The sequence below is a fragment of the Haliaeetus albicilla genome, chromosome 17 (assembly GCF_947461875.1).
Source record: "Haliaeetus albicilla chromosome 17, bHalAlb1.1, whole genome shotgun sequence".
NCBI classification, from domain to species: Eukaryota; Metazoa; Chordata; class Aves; order Accipitriformes; family Accipitridae; genus Haliaeetus; species Haliaeetus albicilla.
This window is the reverse complement of record NC_091499.1, coordinates 3893784-3915745: the sequence shown is the minus strand read 5'-3', so window position 1 is coordinate 3915745 and position 21962 is coordinate 3893784. Positions and strand designations below refer to the sequence as shown.

The 21962-nt window shown below is 36.0% G+C and overlaps 1 protein-coding gene across 7 annotated transcripts in view; it reads right to left on the bottom strand.

Annotated features, from left to right (window-relative positions):
- Positions 1-21962, bottom strand: part of ADGRB3 (adhesion G protein-coupled receptor B3) — a 460870-nt gene that overhangs the window by 167813 nt on the left and 271095 nt on the right. For all 7 annotated transcript variants that reach the window (XM_069804588.1, XM_069804589.1, XM_069804585.1 and 4 more), the window contains 2 exons: positions 21477-21579; positions 15506-15549 (listed from right to left, as the gene is read on the bottom strand). In XM_069804588.1, the coding sequence (XP_069660689.1) occupies positions 15506-15549; positions 21477-21579 (147 nt within the window). The remainder of the gene's footprint in view (positions 1-15505; positions 15550-21476; positions 21580-21962) is intronic.

Here is a 21962-nt window from a genome sequence, read left to right as displayed (position 1 = left end):
ATTTTCCTTTTTAAAACTACACTGACAAGGGCTAGGATACCAGCATCACCTTAGTAGCAGCACTACTTCTTTTAGCATCACAGACCTCTTACAACTCCAGAGAGTGAATTAGACAAAATGTGTAACGTCAGTACACAAGGAATCATCTCATGGTGCACAGCTCTGGTGCATCTTTACCAGTACTGGCAGTTCACTCCAACGGGAGGAATTACTGACAGGCAGGAAGGACACCGCTTGACTTTCCGGTCTCCGACCGAGGTTTTACAGAAAGAAAAAGGCTGTTTGTCTGTTGTTTGTTTGTTTTTAGTCATAAACCCATCCAAAGTTAAATGGAAGTCACTGAAAGAAAATATGACACTCCATAATGCTATTCCGATGCAGCCTCTTTTCAGAAAAGTGCTGTACTCTGTTGCCCTTATTTGAGCACAGGGTTTCAGTGTTATTAAATTCTCCACTATCTGTTGAAGAATTTAGGATTTGTCCAAGGGCTTCTAGGTGGCTCTTCTGTAGTTTTACTGAGGAAGGAAGTGTACAAGTAAAACAGAAAATGAAGACTTCGATGGTCAGTAAAACTACTAGAAGCATTTTTGCCTGCAAAAGCAGATCTCAGTTATAACAATATCCAAAATTAAACTATTTCTTTATAACCATAAACAGGACTGCTCATGTCTGTTTAGATAGCCAAGCTTTTGGATGGCGTCATTGTAACTTGAGACATGCTTTTTAAGATAGGAGTACTCTTGGTATGAAATAATCTATTTTTTCTTTTAAATTTTAGCTACGGTTACATTGTGACCTTTTTAACCACCTACTGAGGTTGTCTTTCAGCAGATAAATAATAAAGAGACTTTCAGTTCAGCAAAGCAAGAGCTTAAACTTAGGGAGACAAACTGTGCCAGTAATTTGACAGACAAGCTCGTTTAATGTGCAGATATCAAACTAAACTCATGTAGATTGAAGATAATGAACCTACTTATATAACCAAGTTGAATACATGCTATATAGCATTTTGCTGTATTATGGTTTTGTTCTACATTTTTCCACTGAAAATTAGCAATAGGAGCTAATCTGTACTTCTCATAGGTGATGAAAAAAAATTACAAGTGTCATTGACATCATATTTTGTAAAACTTCTAGCATTTTCACCCACCTGGAGAGCAAGTGGAAAACACAAGGTACATTAACTTTGGTATTTAAAAATTACTTTATATGTAAATAGCCCAAAAGATTGAGAAAAAAGCACATAGGCTGAAGTAAAATTAACTTTAGATGGATATTTCTAAGTTAACTGATTGTGTGCACAAGAACAAAATAAGTAAATATTGAATTATTTGGTAACCAGAACATTTTTTTCTGGAAATAAATACGATCCTTATGTTATTCATTGCTTTTTTACCACTCAAGTAACTGCCTGGGAGTTTCCACACGTTTCACTGATTACATTATTGTAAAGGGCAAAATATCCCTCAGACTAAAATTTCATTATTTTTACACATCCTTCTGGAAAGACTGCATAAAATGTAATAAAAAAATGTGATTTAACGATGATCAGAATTTATGTCCTGTACAGCATACTGAAGAAGAGGCTAAAATATGAGTTTTAAGGGAGAACTAAGAGCAAGCAAAATCCAAACTTGATAGCATGTGGAATTATTCAGTGCACGGTACAGAAAAACAGGTTTTGAATATTTATAAGACACAATTCATGAAAGACTTGTTATAATGCTTCTGATAATGTTTTATTGTTAATTAGTTTTCTTGCTATGCAGTCCTGTCTGCTGACACAGGTAATCCCTGCAACCAGGATGTTTGCACCTAAATGGGTTCTACCTTGTATGTGTGCTATCTGTCTTGTTAAATTAATTTCAGTACATGAGAAAATAAAGGTGCCAGATCAGTAGGTAGGGGAAAAGGGAGCGTGATGTAAACCATTCAGTTCTAGCTTTTAAGTTTTAGAGAACATCACCCACTTCAATTAAGAAAGATTGCAAAAAGATTATTTCTGGGTTTTTAGCCTTCAGGAACTGATTTCAGAGGCAATCAAAAATACTGAGATACAATTGGTATTAATAAATCACGAGAGCCTTGTGTTCTTTATTTGTGTCACTATGCAGAATGAGACTAGATTTTCCGCTTCACAAATTTCAGACCTCCTCATTATTAAGAAAATATGGCAGAGGAACCACATAGCCAGAAGAGTTGGCCTGATTGATTATTTGCTTGTGCAAACTGATAAATGGTACATGCATTTTATGACAGGAACTGAAATCTGAAACACAGAACTGCTTAAAACCACACAAAATGTTGTGCTGCAGGATAAAAAAAAAAAAAAAGTCATCACATATGTGAAATCCTGGGCCTGTTTGCACATTGGTAATATAGAATATACGTTCTATAGTGCTTTTAAACACATACTGAAAAGTCTGTTCAATACAACTATGGCATTCACAAAGTTATGCAAGATTGTGGTTTTCAAAATGCCACAAAAGTTAAATATCTGACCATTTTGTATTCTCATTACAGCTGTTGTCATGAGAATGGATTGACCGTGTACCACTTACTACCGTCATTATAATCTCTGCTTGGTAACTGTTACAACACAATGGAAAGCTGATAGTATATTAAGGTCTTTTACTTCATAAAAAAGCTTGTAAAAAGGGCAGAAAATGCCTCAAAAGTGCTTTGGGGAATATAATCAACTTTGTAGGATCACAACTACTCATTTTTTATTATCTTAACCAAGAGTGGAGAAAAGGTAAAACATTATTTTGTTAATCCCTGATTCTCACTACAAACTTTTTTTTAGAAATGAAATATTCCATCTCAGAGCATGTCTTAGTCCCAGTGAGGGCTCATTTCTCATTTTATTGCATCTAAAAATGTCTATCAATTTCATTTTCGATTGCCAATATTAACTTTGTTGAATGTATTGCCTCTCCTCTGACAAGATACTGATACCTTATATATCGCCATCAGAGGATATTATCTCCATAGAGTCACTGGTTGTCACTATGAACTTAACAATGAATTTACAAAGCTGGAAAATGTCTATCTCCAAAAACTACAGACTTTATATCTTAATTTACTTCTGAACTTTATTCTTCTATATCGAGTTCTGTGAGTTCAATGTCAATAGCATATTTTCAATATTTTAAATTATGCTTATTATTTTTACTTTTGCTTGCAAGGAAAGCAGCTCTATGAGACCATTGCTTATAGTCTGATGGGCAGGGCCATCTCCTGGAAAGGAAAAGGTGTGAGTCTGAACCCCTCAGAGTGGAGAGGGCTTAGAAACCCTAGTTCTCCACTTATTTTGTAAAAGGTTGCTCTCATCTGTTTATTAAGTATGTGTTTACCCCAAGGACATAATTTGGCAATCCAAATTCTTTTTCTTAATTTTGCAGTTAATTCTGCTGTTAGCAATTGATTTCATTTCCTACATACGGTACTGCTAGAGATGCCTTATGGTGTCTCTGCCTTCACCTGCTTTGAAGGGCATAGGTTTCTTCTCTCTCCTGTAGATATATCCTGAAATTGTTCTACACGCCTGTATTAAGATACCTAAATTGAGCCTTTAATTTGACCCTTAATTCTAGGGCCTATTCAAACACATTTCCATATCATTTATTTAAAATTTCCTAGCTCTATGCAGATTTCTGGCTCAGTCTGGTTAACAGAAAAAGGTGGGTGTCTTCTTTAGTTGCTGTGAGTCACTTCTTGTAGTTTTTACCTCTCATTTAGCTGTTCAGGACATTTTGACACCAAGTTTAAGGAAAATAAATCATCCTGCTGCATTCAATGGCCTATGTTTTAGACTTTGACACTTAATTTGGACACTTGAAATGCAGTAAATCTGGCAAAAAAAGTGCTTGAATCTTTTCTCATGTTAACAAGATATCATTCTCACATTTGTATCAGATTGCATTTGTAGAATGTCTCCTCTTAAACAAAACTAAACAAAAAACAGGGAAAGTATCAAAACAACGGTTGTAAAGTTGGCTACTGATGATCTATACTTCAAAATCAAATACAAATAATATCAAAAACTCATTCACATCCCCAAAACACTAACCTGGGTGTTGCTTGGATTTTGTGATACATGTTTTTGCAGAAACAATTGCATTAATCAAAGTAAACTGAAAATGTAAAGGTCTAGACAAACCAAAAGGAAAAATAGTTGTATGGGTTATAAAATGACATTTGGGTAACAGTTTGAGCTGGCAGCAGCACAGAGAGGCTGTAAAAGAAGAGTATCTCTAGAATAGCATGCCCAGTATATATAGAAACTCCATACACAGCAGAATGTGTTAGAAAATACCTTCTCACCTCACTCCCAGTCCTCCCTGGTTCTTCTTCACAACTGTCTGAACAAGCAGCTTCTTTGTTCTCCTGAGATTAAGATGCTATTTGTCTGGGATTTCAACTTGTACCATCACTCTTAGATAGTTGTGCACCTACACACTAGTCTTTCGCGGTTCCTTAAAATGACACACAAGAGCTGTTGCTATTTTTGCAGGAAGGTGAGAGTGAAGCCAGGACCACATGGGTTCTTTTGCAAGTGCTAGACATCTTCTAGACTAAAGAAAGATGGGTAATTCTAGTGGCTAGGTCATGGGGTTGTGGACCTAAGAGCAAGTTGTTCTCTAATTTTGGCTGAAACACTGAGTCACTATGATATTTAGACATCTGTACATTTCCTTGACTCGGATGAAAATTTTTCTGTTTACTGGAAAAACCTCAGAGGAAAAGAAGGTTGTGCCTGATCAGAGCTTTCCTGTGTAAATCTATTACAAAAATACGAGAACAAAATGGTCTGGTTGAGATGAAAAACAAAAATAAAACATATTCCTAGCAGTCAATTGTACAGGGAAAGTAAGTAAGGAGAGAGAGAGAGAGAGAGAAAACGTGTGTGTTTGTTAAATTTAGCATAGTTTTTCTCCTGCATTTACAATGAAGGTGCAATGTAATTCACATTAAGGTGTACGTTATCTAATTTAAGATCAGTATATGTTATCTAATATAACCAACATTAAGAGCATGTAGAATCTGACATCAGATAAATATATTCTGCACTACGAAAAGCATGCCTTGCTGTGTAGTACAATAAGGAAAATGATGTTTCATATTTTCAATTGTACTTCTCAGCGAGGGGGTGGTAAATATGTTTTACATGCTTTATTCCTCAAAGATTTTAATCTGTGTGTGTACATGAAATGATGAAGTACGTGTGTAAGTACACACACCATTTGTGTACCTAAACCATCAGATGTTTGACTGTCCACTTCCAAGACAAAGGAGAAGAGAGGGGAAGAATGAGCTGAAGATGAGTGATGTGGATAGAAAAAGATACTATTGACTTTTTCCTGTACATGCTACAAATTTTAAAGTATTATCTGCTTAAAGAGAGATTAGACTATCTCCTGAATCCTGCTGACTTTCTCCCACATTTTAGAATTCCTGTACGAGCTGCACGGCACCATGTTGGTTAAATGCGATCAGAAGTTGTTCAATTGAAATAATTCTTTTTTTTGTTTTAAATAAATCTCTTTGTTTTGTGTTATTATCTGATATTTGACATAGTTACATTTTAAGCTATTTTGGTATGATATTAAAAACATAGCTTCTCTTTGTGAATAACCATTTAAAACTGAGCCGATACCAAAGAAAGTACTCGCTGACATTTTAAAAAGACATCAAACAGATCTATATTGCAGTCAAAATTGCAATCATGAAGTAGTATAAACCTAAAGGATTTAGCTTTAAGTCTGGTCAAAATAATGTACTCTTTACAGGCTAAGCACACAAACATATCAAATTCATTATAAGGAGTGATCCTGTTTTTCTGGTTCTGTATTACTCTGTGTCAGTACATGCAGTCCTCTAATTATTGCCATTCAAGCTGATGGAATAACTCCTGGATTTGTGCCAATACCTGCGGAGCGATTCTGGTTCTACGGTCTCAATGCAGCATGCTGTTTAAGGCTGAGCCTTCAATGGATCTATTGGTAAACTCGACATCAGAAACATATTTATGTTAAGTGATGAACCGATAGTAACATGATGGCATTTTAATTCATGCTTTTGATATATGCAAAGATATTTCTGTAATTTAAAAGGCAAACATTTTGCTCTGTTTCCATAGAGTTATGGGGAGATGGGAACAGAGAAGACAACCACTAGAAATTGCATCATTAGGATAACATGTAGCATTGGGAATCATAACCATAGCCTGTGAAATTTAGAATTATATTACATTCTCCATTGCTTAGAATAATAGCATGGGTTGCAGGATGTTATCCCCAGCACATGCACTTGAATGCATATGTATATTACATTTAGTTAACTAGCTATGCAAGAAATCTCTCTTACTCAACATTATCAGAGAAGATGATGATAACATTAAAAAATCATCACAAATACACCATGCTTTCAGCTAAAAATCTATTCAGCCATAATCTAGCAGCTATTCAATACAAAAGCTTTTTTTTCCTGAAATTGCTTTGCTTGGAGCTGTTCATCTAGCATATTACCTTCCATTTAAACTTGTTTAAATCCTGATATACATTTGTATTATTCTCATTAAGGTCTGACCAAGCTTAAGCTTAACAAAAGATCTTCTATTCAAATTAAGTGGTAAGTAGTATAAATATTGTCCTTACGATCTTTAAAACATTTATAATTTAAAAAAACCCAAACCATTATTTTTAATATTTTATCCTTGGGTTTGGGCATTTCAATTTTATGGCAAATTCAATTCATACCAGGTATATTCCTTTAGTCAAATGTCAGAAAATATAATGTTGGTCTCTACTGTTTCTGTTTTAAAGGAATTCAACCAGCCTAGCTCATAGGAGAGAATGGTGAGTTGTACTCTCAGTAAGCGGAACAGGGCTGAATTAAATACAGTAAAAACATAGCATAGAGTAAACCTACCTACATATAACCCCTCATAAATTGGAAGATAAATATAAGTTCATATACACTTTATGCTTTCTCTGTGCTGAAATGGAGTGCACGATGAACTAGTCCTCATTTAATGACTTGATGTTTTCTTGATCTGTTTGCCTGGTATACACCAAAGAACTGTTTATGCAGGTTAAGATTCTGAGTACCACAGACAAAAGTGGAAAAAAAATGGAAGCATGGATAACTAAGGGAGGGTCAACAAAAAGATATCAAGAAACTGGTATATTTTACCTTAGGTTTTGCCATACATAAATGATGCAAGTGCATAGCTACTATGCTATCAACATCTCAATGCATCTTTCTGAATATTGGGATGCTTCAAAGAATGAAAGTCTTAACCCCGTCTTCTTTATCCACTCTGCACTGAGCTTCTTGTCTAGATTCAAATTCTCAAAACATTATTCATGAAAATAACTCTATTTTTTAATGACAATGGCCTCTGGAAGCCAACCATACAGAAATATATTTTTGTCTTTTTTTTTTTTTTCCGAAGGGTGGCTTTCTACCAAATAGGCCTTTTTCAAAATTTTAGATTGAATACTGACCAGATTTTGTCCGTGAGGACATAAAGACATTGATTGACGTCATGGATAGACACGTGAAGGTCTTTGCTTCCCCCTAGTGACTGGTCCAGGAAGAGATTTAACTGAATCTGCTCATGTTGCTCAAATATGGCATAGAAATTCAGCAAAAGATTAATTACATGTAAAGATACCTGTGAGGTCAGTGAGATGCTGATACAGCATTAAAGGTGTATACTTATGGCAGCACTTGAGCAAATACGGCAGATTTAAACTGGACATGTGTTTGTTTTTGATGGAGCTTTACAGTTTTATCAGGCAGAGGTACAATTTCAGTGTTGACAATTCAAGAACAACTGGGGGACAACCTCTAAGATGCATTTCAAAACATTATTCCAAACATTTCTTTTAAGGTCATTTTGTCATACAAACACTGTTCTTGTAGAAAGACAGACTAGACTTTGATGAATTACATGATGTTTGATTTATCAGAGAGAATAATTAATTCAGGATACTTCAATCAGATTTAGATCCATGCATTTGGAAGTAAAGAAAAGCAATTCTATACTCTGCAAACGCTAAAAAATGCCTTGTATTATATTCTCCTCATATTACTAAAAGTAGGTGTATTTATACCAGTTATAGTTCTATATTTTTTGTACTGACTGCAAATAAGTTTAGAAGTAACAAATACACGTCTGCGTAAAACTACACAACATGATTTACTTATAAGCAATTTATGCACATGATCTGTGCCCCTGTTGTCAAAGGAATAGGAGAGAATGGCAGAAGGGTGCTTCCCACAGCTCCTTCTTACATGGGTAAGCAATATTCCCCAGATTTTTTCATCTTCTTGGGTGACGCAAGTAGATTTTGGTTTTGTTTAAGGATGGCATAATACAAGGACCTTTAGTGCTGCTGTACTACTTCTGTTGGATAAACAGAGCTAAATTCTCCAGGATGGGCAACAGTCATGAGCTCATCAGAATGAATGAGAAAAAAACAGAAATATCATTATAAAACTATTTAAACTTTAGAGATCTGCATCATGGCAGGGAAATGAATGGCTTTGAGAACAGCTAGATAGTGTTCTCAGTTAGAACTCAGGAATTTGGAACTCTAACTCTACTGGGGTTTGGTGAGTGACCTTGGACAAACAGCTTTGCTTTCTTTATGCCCTAGTTTCCCCTATCTGTAAGCCAGGAAGAACAATACCAACCTCCGTGTTACATTGCTTCTAAATCTACAGGTGTAACATACTTTAAGAGTTACATGATATAAATGAGAAAGGTTGATAAACGTTCACAGCTGTAATTGTGCTATTTTGTACTTTTGGAAGTGGTATTGGATTTGGTGAACCTTGTTTTCCCCTACAAGAGTCAGTCCAAGCCCAGCACCGTGCTGGACTCACAGATCCCATCTGCTGCATTTCTTGGTGAGGTATTACTAAGGAAAACAATGATCACATTTTATTTGACTTAGTAACATCCATGAATTTTTCTGGAAACATAAATACAAAACCGCATTATGACCAATTTGTTTTCTGTTCTAAAGTTTATTCAAACTGCTTAATTATCTTCTGCCTTCACTATACACTAAAATATCTGTCAAAAGTCCAATTCAAATCTTTAAATTTGATTATGAAGACACAACCACTAGTTCTTTTTATTCACATTTCAGAATTATAATTGCCTGATATTACAAGAAACCACTATTTTTAGTTTCTGAAAATCTACATTTACATAAAGGCAATAAATAGCAATTGAGTTTTCAACAAATGGAGTTGATTAATCACCCAGTAAAAATTAAAAAGAAAGCGAACTTATTAGCAAGAATTAATTTGATTTCCTTTTTTTGCTATAAATATCAGCAGGCCATGTAAGCTCTGTTCATGGCCGTGTAGGTGTTAGTGAAGAGCTGTGTTACAAAAAAGAACTAAATTATAAATTCCTCCCATATATACTGATTCATTTTGTGTATGACTTAAAGAAAATTTTGGTCTGACTCCTTTTCAACATAAAGACACTCCATTTTATGTTGTACAATACCTACTTATTTCAGAACTAAGTACTCCTGCATTACAGTATAATCTTAGCAGTTTGTAATTTAAAAATTTTTAAATTTAGGTCTTGCATGGCTTGAGCAATGGTTTGCCACTTGATCTAATCTGATTCAAATCAGTCAAAGCCTTTTGGTTGTCTGCAAGGGAGTTTGGATCAGGTTTTTCATTCCATACTCTTTTAATGAAAAAGAATGTGATTCTGTAGAGTCTTTCAATTCTTTATGCAAAACTACTAGGAAGAGAAGATTATGTAGTGTGCTATTACACGGGTTCCATTACAGACAGTTCTTCTTAAAAGTAGGTACTCCAGGAGGCATTTATCTTTTGAATAAGTTATTAATGTTAACTCTTCCATTACATTCACAAACATATGCATAGAAACTAACATGGAAAGAAAATTTTCTGCCTTGAAAAATATGAAAGAAGCAAAGTCTGACTGAAAAGCTGGACCAGCAAGTCTGACTGAAGTCAGTAGAAGAAGCAAAGCTTCAGCTGGCATATATTGCCAAACTATACTTAGATGAATTACTCTCATTTGATTTTTATTCTACTCATAGAAAAATCTATTTTCTCCATATCTTCCTGGTGACAAAAATAATATGGCTGTAAAGTAATATAAAGTGAGGAGAGGGTGCTATTCGTATTTCCAGAAGCAAATTCTGGTTTAGGATATTCTAATTATTTGATGATCAGCTTGAGACATTTTGACTTGAGTTATAAAGAGTCTTCTTGAACATATTTTTAAAGGCTTGCAAGGCTAGGCCAAACAAAGAATAACTGTAATGGTCCATCATGGTACTTTTAAAAAAAGGAGAGGAGACAGACAAAGCAGATCAGGTTTGCCTGTCAATTTTATCACAAGGCAACAAAATGCAAAAGTTGTTTTGCTGGTATGCATGCAAGTTTATATCCTAAAGCTGAGACACATTCTGCCCTACAGGCAAATCTGTGAGAAAATCACAATTAACTGGTAGACTCTTCTTTATTTGCATTGAACAAATTTCTTTATGGACTACTTCTCTACAGTTGTATCCAGGGACAATGGGAGAAAAAATAATTAAAAGCTCTAGAGGATAATTTTAAAAAAAGTAATTGTAAACTTTTTTTAACCCTCTTTTTAAGGGAGGATGTTATAATATGTCTGGAGTGAAATACCGAAATTATATAAATGTATACAATTTTTCATTTCTCATATATAGGTATTCATAGTTTCACACAACTTCAGGGTGGAAAATCTAAGCCGCTATCAATGTAAATTTGTATGGCAATGGAAAAAAAAAATAGAGCAGACCTACAGCTTGCCCTAAACTAAAACTGACCCAGGTCAAAATCCTTGCAATATTAAAAATTTCAGCTAATTTCACTGTACTTCTGCCAACTGTATATTCAGCAGGCACAAACTGCTACGAGCACACATATGGATGAATAAAACGCTGTCATACTGTTATAACATCCTTCTGCAGCAAATGGCAGAAAAGAGCCCCAGAATACTGAAGCCCTTTCCCTACCCAGTGCTGCAAGATGTCACGTTGCACCGTGTACAGCTGCGGAGCACACCAGCAACAGCTGACACTGTCCCGCGGAGAACACACGTGCCCAACACAGTTCTAAAAGAACGAACGCCAGCTGCACTGTTTTGCTAACCCGTTGGTGCCTACTGCAACGCCCATGTGAGATGTCACCTCCTCCCAGGGACCCACCGTGTCCACCCCACCTTCCCTGCCCTCCCCGTGATGGTGTTAGCCGAGGGTTGCCCGTGAGGATGGCCCTCGCGATGCTCGGTACTGCGGCACCTCGCTTCCAGCCTCTTACTGCGTTTGGAATTCTGCGCCCTGGTCCCAGGGTCCAGGGGCTGGGTCCGTTAAGACAAGCGACTGCCTTTTGTGGATCACAGAGCTCCATCCAGGCTGTCTGTTAGGGCACCTATCACAGATGTAAGCATCACAGAAGGCAACAAAGTTCAAGAGAACTGTTCAGACAGCCTACAAAACTGCCACAGTAAATGGCATTTTTAAAATGGAAATGTATGCATGCATATATGGATTCCTTGATCCCCCGGGCTTCGAGAGCTTTGCCCAGACTTACATAAAGCAAAACGGCGCTAGGAAAAAACCACTGACAGTGATATGGCTAAGATTTATGTGTGGCATGGTGACAAACATATGGAAAGAGTGGTAAAATTAAATATAGAGGTGCTGGGAATCAGCTCCCCAGCCCAGGAATATTTTCCTAAATAATATGGCAGAGTTCAGCAGGACACGTTGTGAGTAACACTCCAGAGGAGCCAACAGGTCAGCGGGTATGGGCTGCTCCTGTGAGGCTGAAAAGTGTGTTTCAAACTCCTCGAGTAACTTCTGCAAAGAAAAAATCGAAGGGCCAGTCCCTGAGGTCCCCAAGTAAACGCTCTAACCATTGGATTAGTTGCTGGTTGAGATTGTCTCTGCTGTCTCCCTCTCCCTTCTTCTTTCCCCGTCCAGAAAGAGAGGAGGGAAAGGAGAAAAACTTTCAGAAGTTTCGTTTCATCTTAAAATCTTTAAAATCACTTCTGTGGGGTGGGAAAGTCAGCCCTAGTACCTGACTAACTTCTTTTCTTTCTCTTTGTGGACTAAGACACTGGAATTAATGTATCACAAACAGTTCCTGACAGCAGGGACAGTTTGTTTGTGCCAGACAATGCAAAGTAGAAAAGATACAACTCTTTCTTGAGTTTTTGGTTGGTTGGTTTAAGGAACGAAATTGTTTCTCCTCAGAACATCACTTACAAATATTCCACACATTTTCCCATGCACTGAAAGGAGAAGCATTCCTAAGACTTTACTGAAGGCAACATTTAGAATACATTTTCTGAAATGAATGGACGAAGATATCGCTCAGATTTCTGAGGGGGGAAAAATCATCACCACTTACATACCATTGATGCTACCAGGTTCATGTAGGGAAGCTGGAAATATCAAAGGAAACACCAGAACTCATAAACAGCCTGGTTTCAATCAACACAGACAGATATGCTCTATATTTGGGAGAATCAGCTGATAAAAAATGCTGAACTATTGGATTTGAGTTTGCCCTTTGTAATACATGACATAATATTTTATTCTTTAGTTGCACTGTCTCAATATTGTACACACATTTGGCTAGCTGCCTATGGAGAGGGCACAAGCCTGCCAGCTCGATAAATGGAAAACCTTACAAAATATCATCACAGGGGAGAATCACCAAATCTCATAGAAAGAATGGGTTAAAGATGCCTTTGCCAAAGTTCGGATGACCAAATTGTCACAGATACCAACGGCAGCAGGATAAGTTTGATGATCTGATGTGATTAAACAGCTCACAGATCCAGAACTTTCTTCAAGGATGGATGACAGGGAATTGTAATCGCTGATCAGTCTCCCGAGAAGCGTGCCCAAACCCCAGGTAGATAAAGCTTCCCCTGCTGCTGGAGAAGTATTAAACTGACAAGATTGGTGGAGGAAGCATCATTCACCAAATGTCAACTTGCAACGCACGCAGACAAAGTGTGGGAGAAGCGGGTAGAAAGGTGGCAAAACCCGTTAGCGGTTACTGCTGGCTGTGTGCCAGCGATAAAAGCAAACACAGTTTCATCTGAAAAGCACTTAATTTAAAACACCCGTCTCAGCATAGACTACTGATTACTTAAGCACCTTCAACTAAAAGCAGACCACTTTTTTTGGGTTTATTCCAAAATGCTTGCCAAATCCTGGTTATGCAAAAATCACCCGGTTTGGAAGGACACGAGTACAGCACAGCTCTGTAGGATTTGCAGTGCGGATGAAGCTATTAATCCATCAAATCCAGCTGCCTGCTGCTGAGAGTGGTTCATTCCTCAGACTTAGAAAAAAGTGGAAAAAATAGAAGAGAAACATGCTACCGAGAACCCAACATCATCATGGGCCCCTAACCAATTGCATAGTCCTCTACATATTTATTTATTAAGATTTATAAATGATCGGAACCAATTCAGCATTATAGAGCTTTCATCATAATTTAAAACTCACGGTGCCAGAATACAAATGCTGAAGTATTCCTGAGTAAATACAAATAAAATGCTCCAAAACAAAAAGCAGCATCATTACAAAAATAAAATTATGAATCAACTAATGTTCCCATAGCTAACATTAGGGATCTTTTCCTAAGGGATGGAGGAAAAAAGTAGAATTTTGCTCTTGCTATTACACACTCAGGTAAGTGATAATGTAACATTCTCATAAAATAACACACATACATGTGTAAAACAAATGACAATGGCGTCCATGCAGACCTCACTGATACATCCTATCTTATTATGAATATTTGATGGCTCATATCACTTTTCAAAACTGATAAATATCCAAGAACACCCCCAATCTTCAAATATTTTAACATCTTCAATAGCTACTATTAAATAATATGACTAGAAAAGATATCCTTCAGAATAAAAAAGTATGTCTTTCTCCCTCAAAACCTCAGACTATTTTATGTAAGCTTTATGTAAGTTTTAGAAGTTTCAAAAGTTCACTTTTCCATCCCGATTCTGAAGCATACTGAAACCAGTACTTATACATAGCACTAAACTTCTCTATACACGATACTAAGAGCAATGCATGCAAAACAAGTGGCAAGCACAAAATACATTTGTTTGCGATTGCTTCACACATTCATCCCAAATACCTGCATGAAATCTTTTAATCATATTGTTAAATCCACAGCATGCCTTTTTTTTTTTTTGGGGGGGGGGGGTAGTCTAATTCCATGCAGATATGCCTTTGATATTCTGGACTGGAGCAGTGAAATCAGAGCATGTGCTCTAAATACACAGTGCTTAAAGTAATGCATGTAAAAAATGGTAAATAAAGCCCTGCACTACTACTGTGTAAGCAACACATTGTGAAGAGGAACAAAGAACATCTTCCAAATGTTTTGCATTCTATGTGCACATAATAATACATAATATCAAGTCTTTCATGTACTTTATTCCGCATGTTTTACAGAAATGGAACATTACGATGTTGCTGGCAAATAATTGATTCTTTTGTAGAGGCACAGACTATGGTATTACTTGTATTTGGAATGATTTCTAGTATCATGTCCAATTTTCTCATTTCTATACTGTAATGTTGTTTCTCAGCCATCAGTGTACTGATGTAAACCCAAGCTCAAGGATAAAAGCACTCACAAATTCACAGGTATACACTGTAGATGAGTCTGTAGTATGACATACATAATATACCTGGACAAGAAGTACAACATCATCTTTAAAAAAATTAATATGGCAACCATATAAGGATCCTTCTTGAAACACTTAATCTGTATTTAGGCAAAGTTCACCTTGACTTTAATGGGAGATTTACTGTGAAAGATTAATGCAGCAAATTACAGCTGCATAAACTTGGAATTCTTTTTAAACTACACTGATTTTACTGCTTTACCTCTTTACAGTGACATTTTCTGTTTTGCTACCAAAGGGACACACAATGAAAAAAGTAGCAGAAGACCGCTAGCAAGCTTTCACTATTTAGTATACAGCTATTATTTTACTAAACTAAAATGAAAATTTGCACCAACTAAAATGGAGATTGCTGTGGGTATCACACTTGAAAATGGTATTTCTCCTTGCAGTAACTGAAACGGGAGCTTTCCTTAGTTATCTGCCTGATCGTTTACCCACTCGCTTGTTGCTCAGCAACTAGGCACTACAGTTCTTAGACATCGTCATTTTAATCTTGAAAAAGCAGATTAAAATTACTATGTGAGTAATCTCTTCCTGGTGAGATGTTGTACTCTCAATTTACATAGCTGCAGAAAGGAAGCCAAGCAACTGGAGAACCCAGTACCTTCACTCTGGGAAAGGTTCTTTTGCCCTCATACCAACCCATTACTGACCAACTACTTAAATATTGTTAGGTACTCTGTAATATTTGAGCCATAGCAATAGAAGCAAACATCTGTCACTTACGATCTCGAATCATCCCACAGCACACAGTAGGGATTCAATGTGCCCTAAGAAGAAAACAAACCGACCTGTTAGTTACTGGTATACAAAAACGTGTCATGCTTGACCTAAACATTTATTTGGGTCTCCTCCTACAAGATCACACTTATACTCTGACGAATTGATGCCACTGAAATTGCAAAAGCTTAAGGTTACTTCTTACGGAGTATTTAAAAAGCACTTTAACCTCACAGTGGAGTAGTTGCCGTATTCTCTCTCTTAGATAAGGTAAGCATAAAGTTGTCTATTTGGTATAACCTAGTAGAATTAAAATATAACAGCTAATCTGTTAAGAGACTCAACTTGACCGAACATTTCTGGGTGTGTTTAGAAGCAGAACTTTAGGCCCCCTGGGAACCTGGATGTCAAAACCAGTAATGCCCTTAAAAATTTCAAGCATACTTTGGGCAAAATGTCTGGAGGCTGGGATTTCAGATGACCCCACATTCAGCGCCCAAGTCCTTTTGTCAATTAGGTCCTAAATCAGCAGAGAATTTTCCTCAAAATATTTTTTTGTGGTTGTTGAGCTTTACAATCCCAGCTTCAACCTGTTCGAAGACAGTGGAAGATTTCTGATTTGATTCAGAAGAGGATGGGAACCTAGATTTATTACACATCATTAAACTATGGGTAATGTTTTGGGAAATTGAAATCTCTTTATTATTACTCATGTTTATTTTGCTGCCTAGGAAGAGTTGAGATGAAATTAAAATTCAAGCTTTGTCCCTAACCTTGTAACTCTTCCTTTATCAAAACTTAGATTGACTTAGAAGTACTTAACTGGTTAAAACCAGCAAAACTGTATTCCTGTTCATCATAAACATTGGATATTCCCAGAAGTCAGAACTACGTAAACAAATTAGATATAAAATACAGTATAAAAATATATTTTTAACAAAATCACAAGTGTTTTGAAGAAACAGGTGGAATACACTATTTTCTTATGCCAACTTCAGTGTAGTTCTCTCATGAACAGTGTTGGTGCAGTAGTTATGAAGACGGTTTCATACAAACAAAACACACTTCGATATTTCATTCTGAAAAGTGTTCTATTTGCAGAAAAAACATGGCAACCCGTGAAGTAAAAATCTTTTAAATATTTAAGTCCTTCCATCTACCTCTTTGTCAAAGATAAAAAAGGTCCTTCTGAAGATGCTTCTGAGAGAGACATTTAGGGAAATTTTGATCCTCCACTTCAGTATTTTGCTGACTGCATTGAATTTTATGAGTAGAGTATAAATATTTAAAACCAACATATACTTATGGCACTTTATATTAACATAGCACTGTACAAACATAAATAAAGGATGTTCCATTCCCTGAAGTATTTATAATACAAAGAAGAGGAAGGGGAAAAGGGCACAGGACAAAGCGCTGGATAACAGGCCCATTGAGATTCAGAGACCAGGTCCTGCATCATTAGCCAAAAACTTTAGCTACATTGATAGAAGAACATATAGAAGGACAAGAATTAGGAATAATGGAATGATGGTGCGGAATGAACCTTTTTTTTAAAACGTCATTTTATAAAGAGTAATCACTGGTATCCTAAGACGGGGTGCAGAAATTCTACTTGCAATCTGATATAGCTATATGCATATTAAAAAAGTATTCCTATAGCTGAATTGTAATAAGACATTGCATATCTGAGATCTGAGACCTTTCCTAGCAGCAGATATCATACAGTTTACGCTCACTATTCCCACAGTACAAATAGAAAGAATACAAAAACACTTTCAGAAAAAATGTCCATTATAAAGAAATCTACAAAACAGAGGGAAAATAAAAGCCTTCGCAGAAAGCTGAAACGCAATAAAACTGATGCTGTCAGATCACATGCCTCATTCTCTTCGAAATGTATTCAAATAAAAAAAAAAAAAAAAAAAAAAGAGTATGTTTGGCCATTGCAGTCCCTAATGAGAGATTAAGCAGAAATATGGAAAGCAGGCTAAATATTACTCCTGTTCCCTAAGAAGGTCTCGTGTGAGGGTTTGCTCTGCCAGGCGCGGCACCTCGCAAGGGCACAGCAGCCTTTCAGAACTTCTTTCTCTTTTGATATCCTGATCAAACACCCTTCAGGCACTGCACGGACCACAGGCAGCCTGTCTTCCTACTTTCTTCTTCGCCCTTAACCCGTTGCTCCCTTTTTCGCAGTCTTTCTGGGTCTGGTCTCCTGGCAATGTCTCCTCACGCTGCTGTCGTTGAGCTGCCTCCAAGAGCCATCGCTCTCCGTGAAGGCAGCAATCTTTCATCCCAGCTCTTGCCAGTTAATTACTTAGCTGCAGCTAAGGAAGCGGCTACTGTGTCCATTAATGTTTACGACTGTTGCGGTATTGATTTATACGCTACAGTGCAGGACTTGGATAGCTCAAAAATAGACATATGTGTGTGAGCGTGTATGTATATATATCTCTGCCTGGCATATAAAACTGAACTTTCGAGATGTGATTGGCAACTTTGACAGCTCTGCAGCACAGTGCCAACTGTGCTCTGTAGCCAGGGTTTTCAGTCTCATTGAAAGCTCGGTGTCCTACGCTACTGCTGGCTCGTTACTTTAGTGTCCCTGGCGTAAAGTTCTGCGCTGTCAGAAGGTGAGAGTTCATATTTTCTCTGGAGCAAATAGGATTTTGTTTGAGTTTTGCAGTTTTTAAAAGATTACTTCGGTGTCTCTTCAGTCAAACTACTGGAAAAATGTGGTCGCATTCATCAACTTGCTCACAGGGCATAAGACCAAATATCATGTTCTCTAAATAACGCATTGCAACCCACATTCCCACTGTGGTCAACTGTCTATTATAATTGAATTTACCTGCAAATCCAAATACCATGCTATATTCTGAACAGCACATGCAATTGTGATTTAGACTCCCCCCCACCGCCAATCCTCTGGATTTATTAATAAACTGGCTAATTCTGATATAAAATGAAGCAATGATGATAAATTCTGAATAAATGAGTGTTTTAAGGCTAATTTGAATGACATATTAATTCCTATTAAATGATCACATTTTCCCATCTTTTCTCATAATGTCTTATCTACTTAATATAGTCAGTGGATGGGGAGGTAAAAGAACAAATGTGTGGGTATACATCTATATATTAGTAGGCATGCTCTAGAGGTTGCTTAAAAATTAAGTCAATTTGGAAACAAACTGTTCTGAATAATAAGCAGCATTTCAAGTACAAAGGTTTGAAAAGAACAAAAATAACAACAAGAAGAGCCATTAAAAAAAATCAGATGAAAGAGAATGTCTGTATTTTATTTTCTGTTTAATAATTAAACTATTTAATTGACATCACGATTAATTGGTGAGCCATTAATAAATAATGTTCAAATGCTAAAGAATACATTAATACTAGTTTTATCGTTCTGTATGACATATAAAGCTTGTTCTATAGTAATAAATGATATTTAAAGTCTTGTTTTCAGCTAAGAAAATTATAGCAAAGAAGATGACAATTAGATTCAGTCTGAAGGCAAGAACACTCAAACCTACAAAATAATATTTTTATGCATCTACAGCCTTAGTTCTTTAAACCAACGTCCCATTATGGAGGCTAAGCCTTGAACATAAAAATCACCAAATATTAAAATTGTAAAACTGGTTTCCATTCCCAGGTTTTTTTCGAGCAACATTTTGTCATTGTATCTGCTGATCCAACTCTTATATCCAGGTGGATCAAGATCCTATATAAAAGTACTATGTATGTAAGTCCAATTTCAGGATGGGAAATTTATTCCGAGCACTTGATGCTTCTCTGGAGTAAACTATAGCACAAAAACTGAGCCAAGAGAAAAAAATGGTACTGATATCTATTGGCAAGGTTATTGTCTTTTCACCTTGTCAAGACGTGAGCTAATACAATACTTATTAATATTCTATTACTGAAAGGTTGACAAAGCAAAGTGAAAATCAGTGGTTTTAATCTAGCCTTTTGTAACAAAGAAGTTTCATTTCATTTCCAAGATTTTGAAACTTGGCAAGAACTTGCTTTGTAAATTACTGAAAGGGTTGGCTTAAAAAGAGAAAGAAAATAAAAAAAATTAAAAAAAACCCTCTCTAAGAATTTTCTAGAATTCCAGCTTCTGGGGACAGCCGTTCAACCTTTTATTAGTCTAGCCTTGCTTGCATTGTGCTGGTTTTAGTAGCTTGTGTTTGGCTTATAAGTATTTACAATGCTGACACATTGCTTACTAGTATTATTTTTTTTTCAATTTTTCAATATCTTTTCTAGAATAAGTGACCAAAGTAACTCCAATCTTTTTTTTTTTTTTTTCTGACCTGCTACCCCACATTTTTGCAAGTGGTAATTCCGATTTCAAAATATGGAAGTTATACTCCAATATTCTTTATCTACAACTCATTTAAGTAGCCCCAAAATCATTGCTAAAATAATGGAAATTAAAATCTAGCATTGAGAAATACCATAAACTCTTCCTAATAATGATCTTAGTAAGATCAAACCAAGTATTTTATTTCAAAGGTGGGTTTTTTTCCTGATATATAGGATTAATTTGTGGTCTACTTCAGCAAATACTCTATTACATTTTTAGTGAAATTTCTGACAGAAACAAAAGTTATGTTAAAGACTGATATTTTATCTTAATATATATGATATAACTTAGGTTGGAAACAAAACAAAAGAAAACGAAACCCCAAACCTGCCCATCCTAAAACATCTTAAAATTAAATAGAAACAGAGAACCATAAAAACCAAAATCTCCACAATTCTCCATCAATAAACTTCTAATTTTACTGAAAGGTAAGGAGTCAGCTCAGTTTATGTTCCTCTATTCCTTTCTTTTTTTCTGCTTGACTTTGCAGTAAATTTCACTGAGATGTTCTTTGTAATACCATTTTTCTGGGAACTAAATGGTGGGTCATAATGACCATTGATGGGAAAATAGTTTCTTCCAACCTTGAGTAAAATGTAAATCAAAGACCTAGAGTTCAAAGAGTTTTCTTCATATTTGTGCCCAGAGACACTTATCCAAATTGGCTACCGACTGAAATAGTTGGAACTCCTCCAGCTGAACTGTACCTATATGACCACTTGAGCAACTGTTTATAACAAAAAATCACAGCTTTACAGTCTTTTGCATAACAATACTATTCACCAAAGCTCTAGTAACTATGTCTCTTCTAATCATCTTTTTATGACTTTAAATAAACTAACTCTTAGCAACATAAACAGAGTTTATATGCCATGCTTTCACGTAAATTACTCCCATGTTTGTTATTTAATGTTATTTCCCCAATATCATACATGACAAAAATGTCTCGCAAAAGATAAGATTTTATTCTCCCTGGGGTGCTGGGAGATTGCTGACAGCAGAAAGAAAAACTGTTAATAATTTTCATATAGTTAGACACAGAATCCCTTTTTTCAGATTTAAACCATTTTTAACATGAGATTAAAGGCTGAAAAGTACAGAATTAAAAATAATTGCACAAAAAATCTCAAACATTTATAAGAATTGTAAGCTAAATGGGAACGAGAGCATTTTTTTCTAAGTCTGCTGCAGCAGGTTAGGTAAAAACTGGCTTTTGAGTATAAAATAATGACAGAAAAGAAGAAAAGGCCCGAAGAACTATGTAGCTCTATGACCTATGCAGGGAGCAAAAGGTTAAGCATTCAGCACAATACTACATTTTCAATTTTATCCATCAAAGCAGTTAATGGAGACTTTTCAGGAGAAATTGCTGTGTAAATGAAAACCTCAAAACTCACAGAACAGTTAATTTTGTTTTGCATATATACATGCATAAAACAAGTACACATTCCCTTCAAAGTATGTTAGACTGTTCCTGGGCTTAAGTTTTAGCAGTTAAACTGGGGTTTATTACCTGATATTTAAAACAACCTCACTTATTTCTTGCATATGATCTGATAAATACTCTTGGAAAAGCATATCAACCATCCTTGTACTTACATTAGACAGATGGGCCAGTTCTATCTCCAGGAAAGAATCCGTAGTTTTGGGCTCGGGTCGTATAGTAACAACGATGATTTTTGAATTAACAACTGTAAAATTCCTGGAAAAAATACATGTAAAAATGAAAGATTTAACTTAGTGTGAGGTTAAATGAGGCTTCTGATATTACAACTAAAGAAGTATCTCACGGGTATTTTCCGTGACTTTAATTGACAAATATTCAGGGAGAAAATATATGTGTTTTGAAGTGGTGAAAACATTCACTCGTTACCAGCTGTACCCACACATTAAAGACTGAAGAGCAACAATGGTGGCAGAAGTGCCATTTGTTAAAGTACAGTTTACTAATTAGAAGGGTGTATTGATGACACAAACATTCCGTCAATGTTTGAATGCATATCGTTCGCTTCTCTTGACATAGGCTCACCAGCTATGCTTTATAAGAGACAGTCATTTTTCTTCCAAAGTGCTGTGTTGGACTGT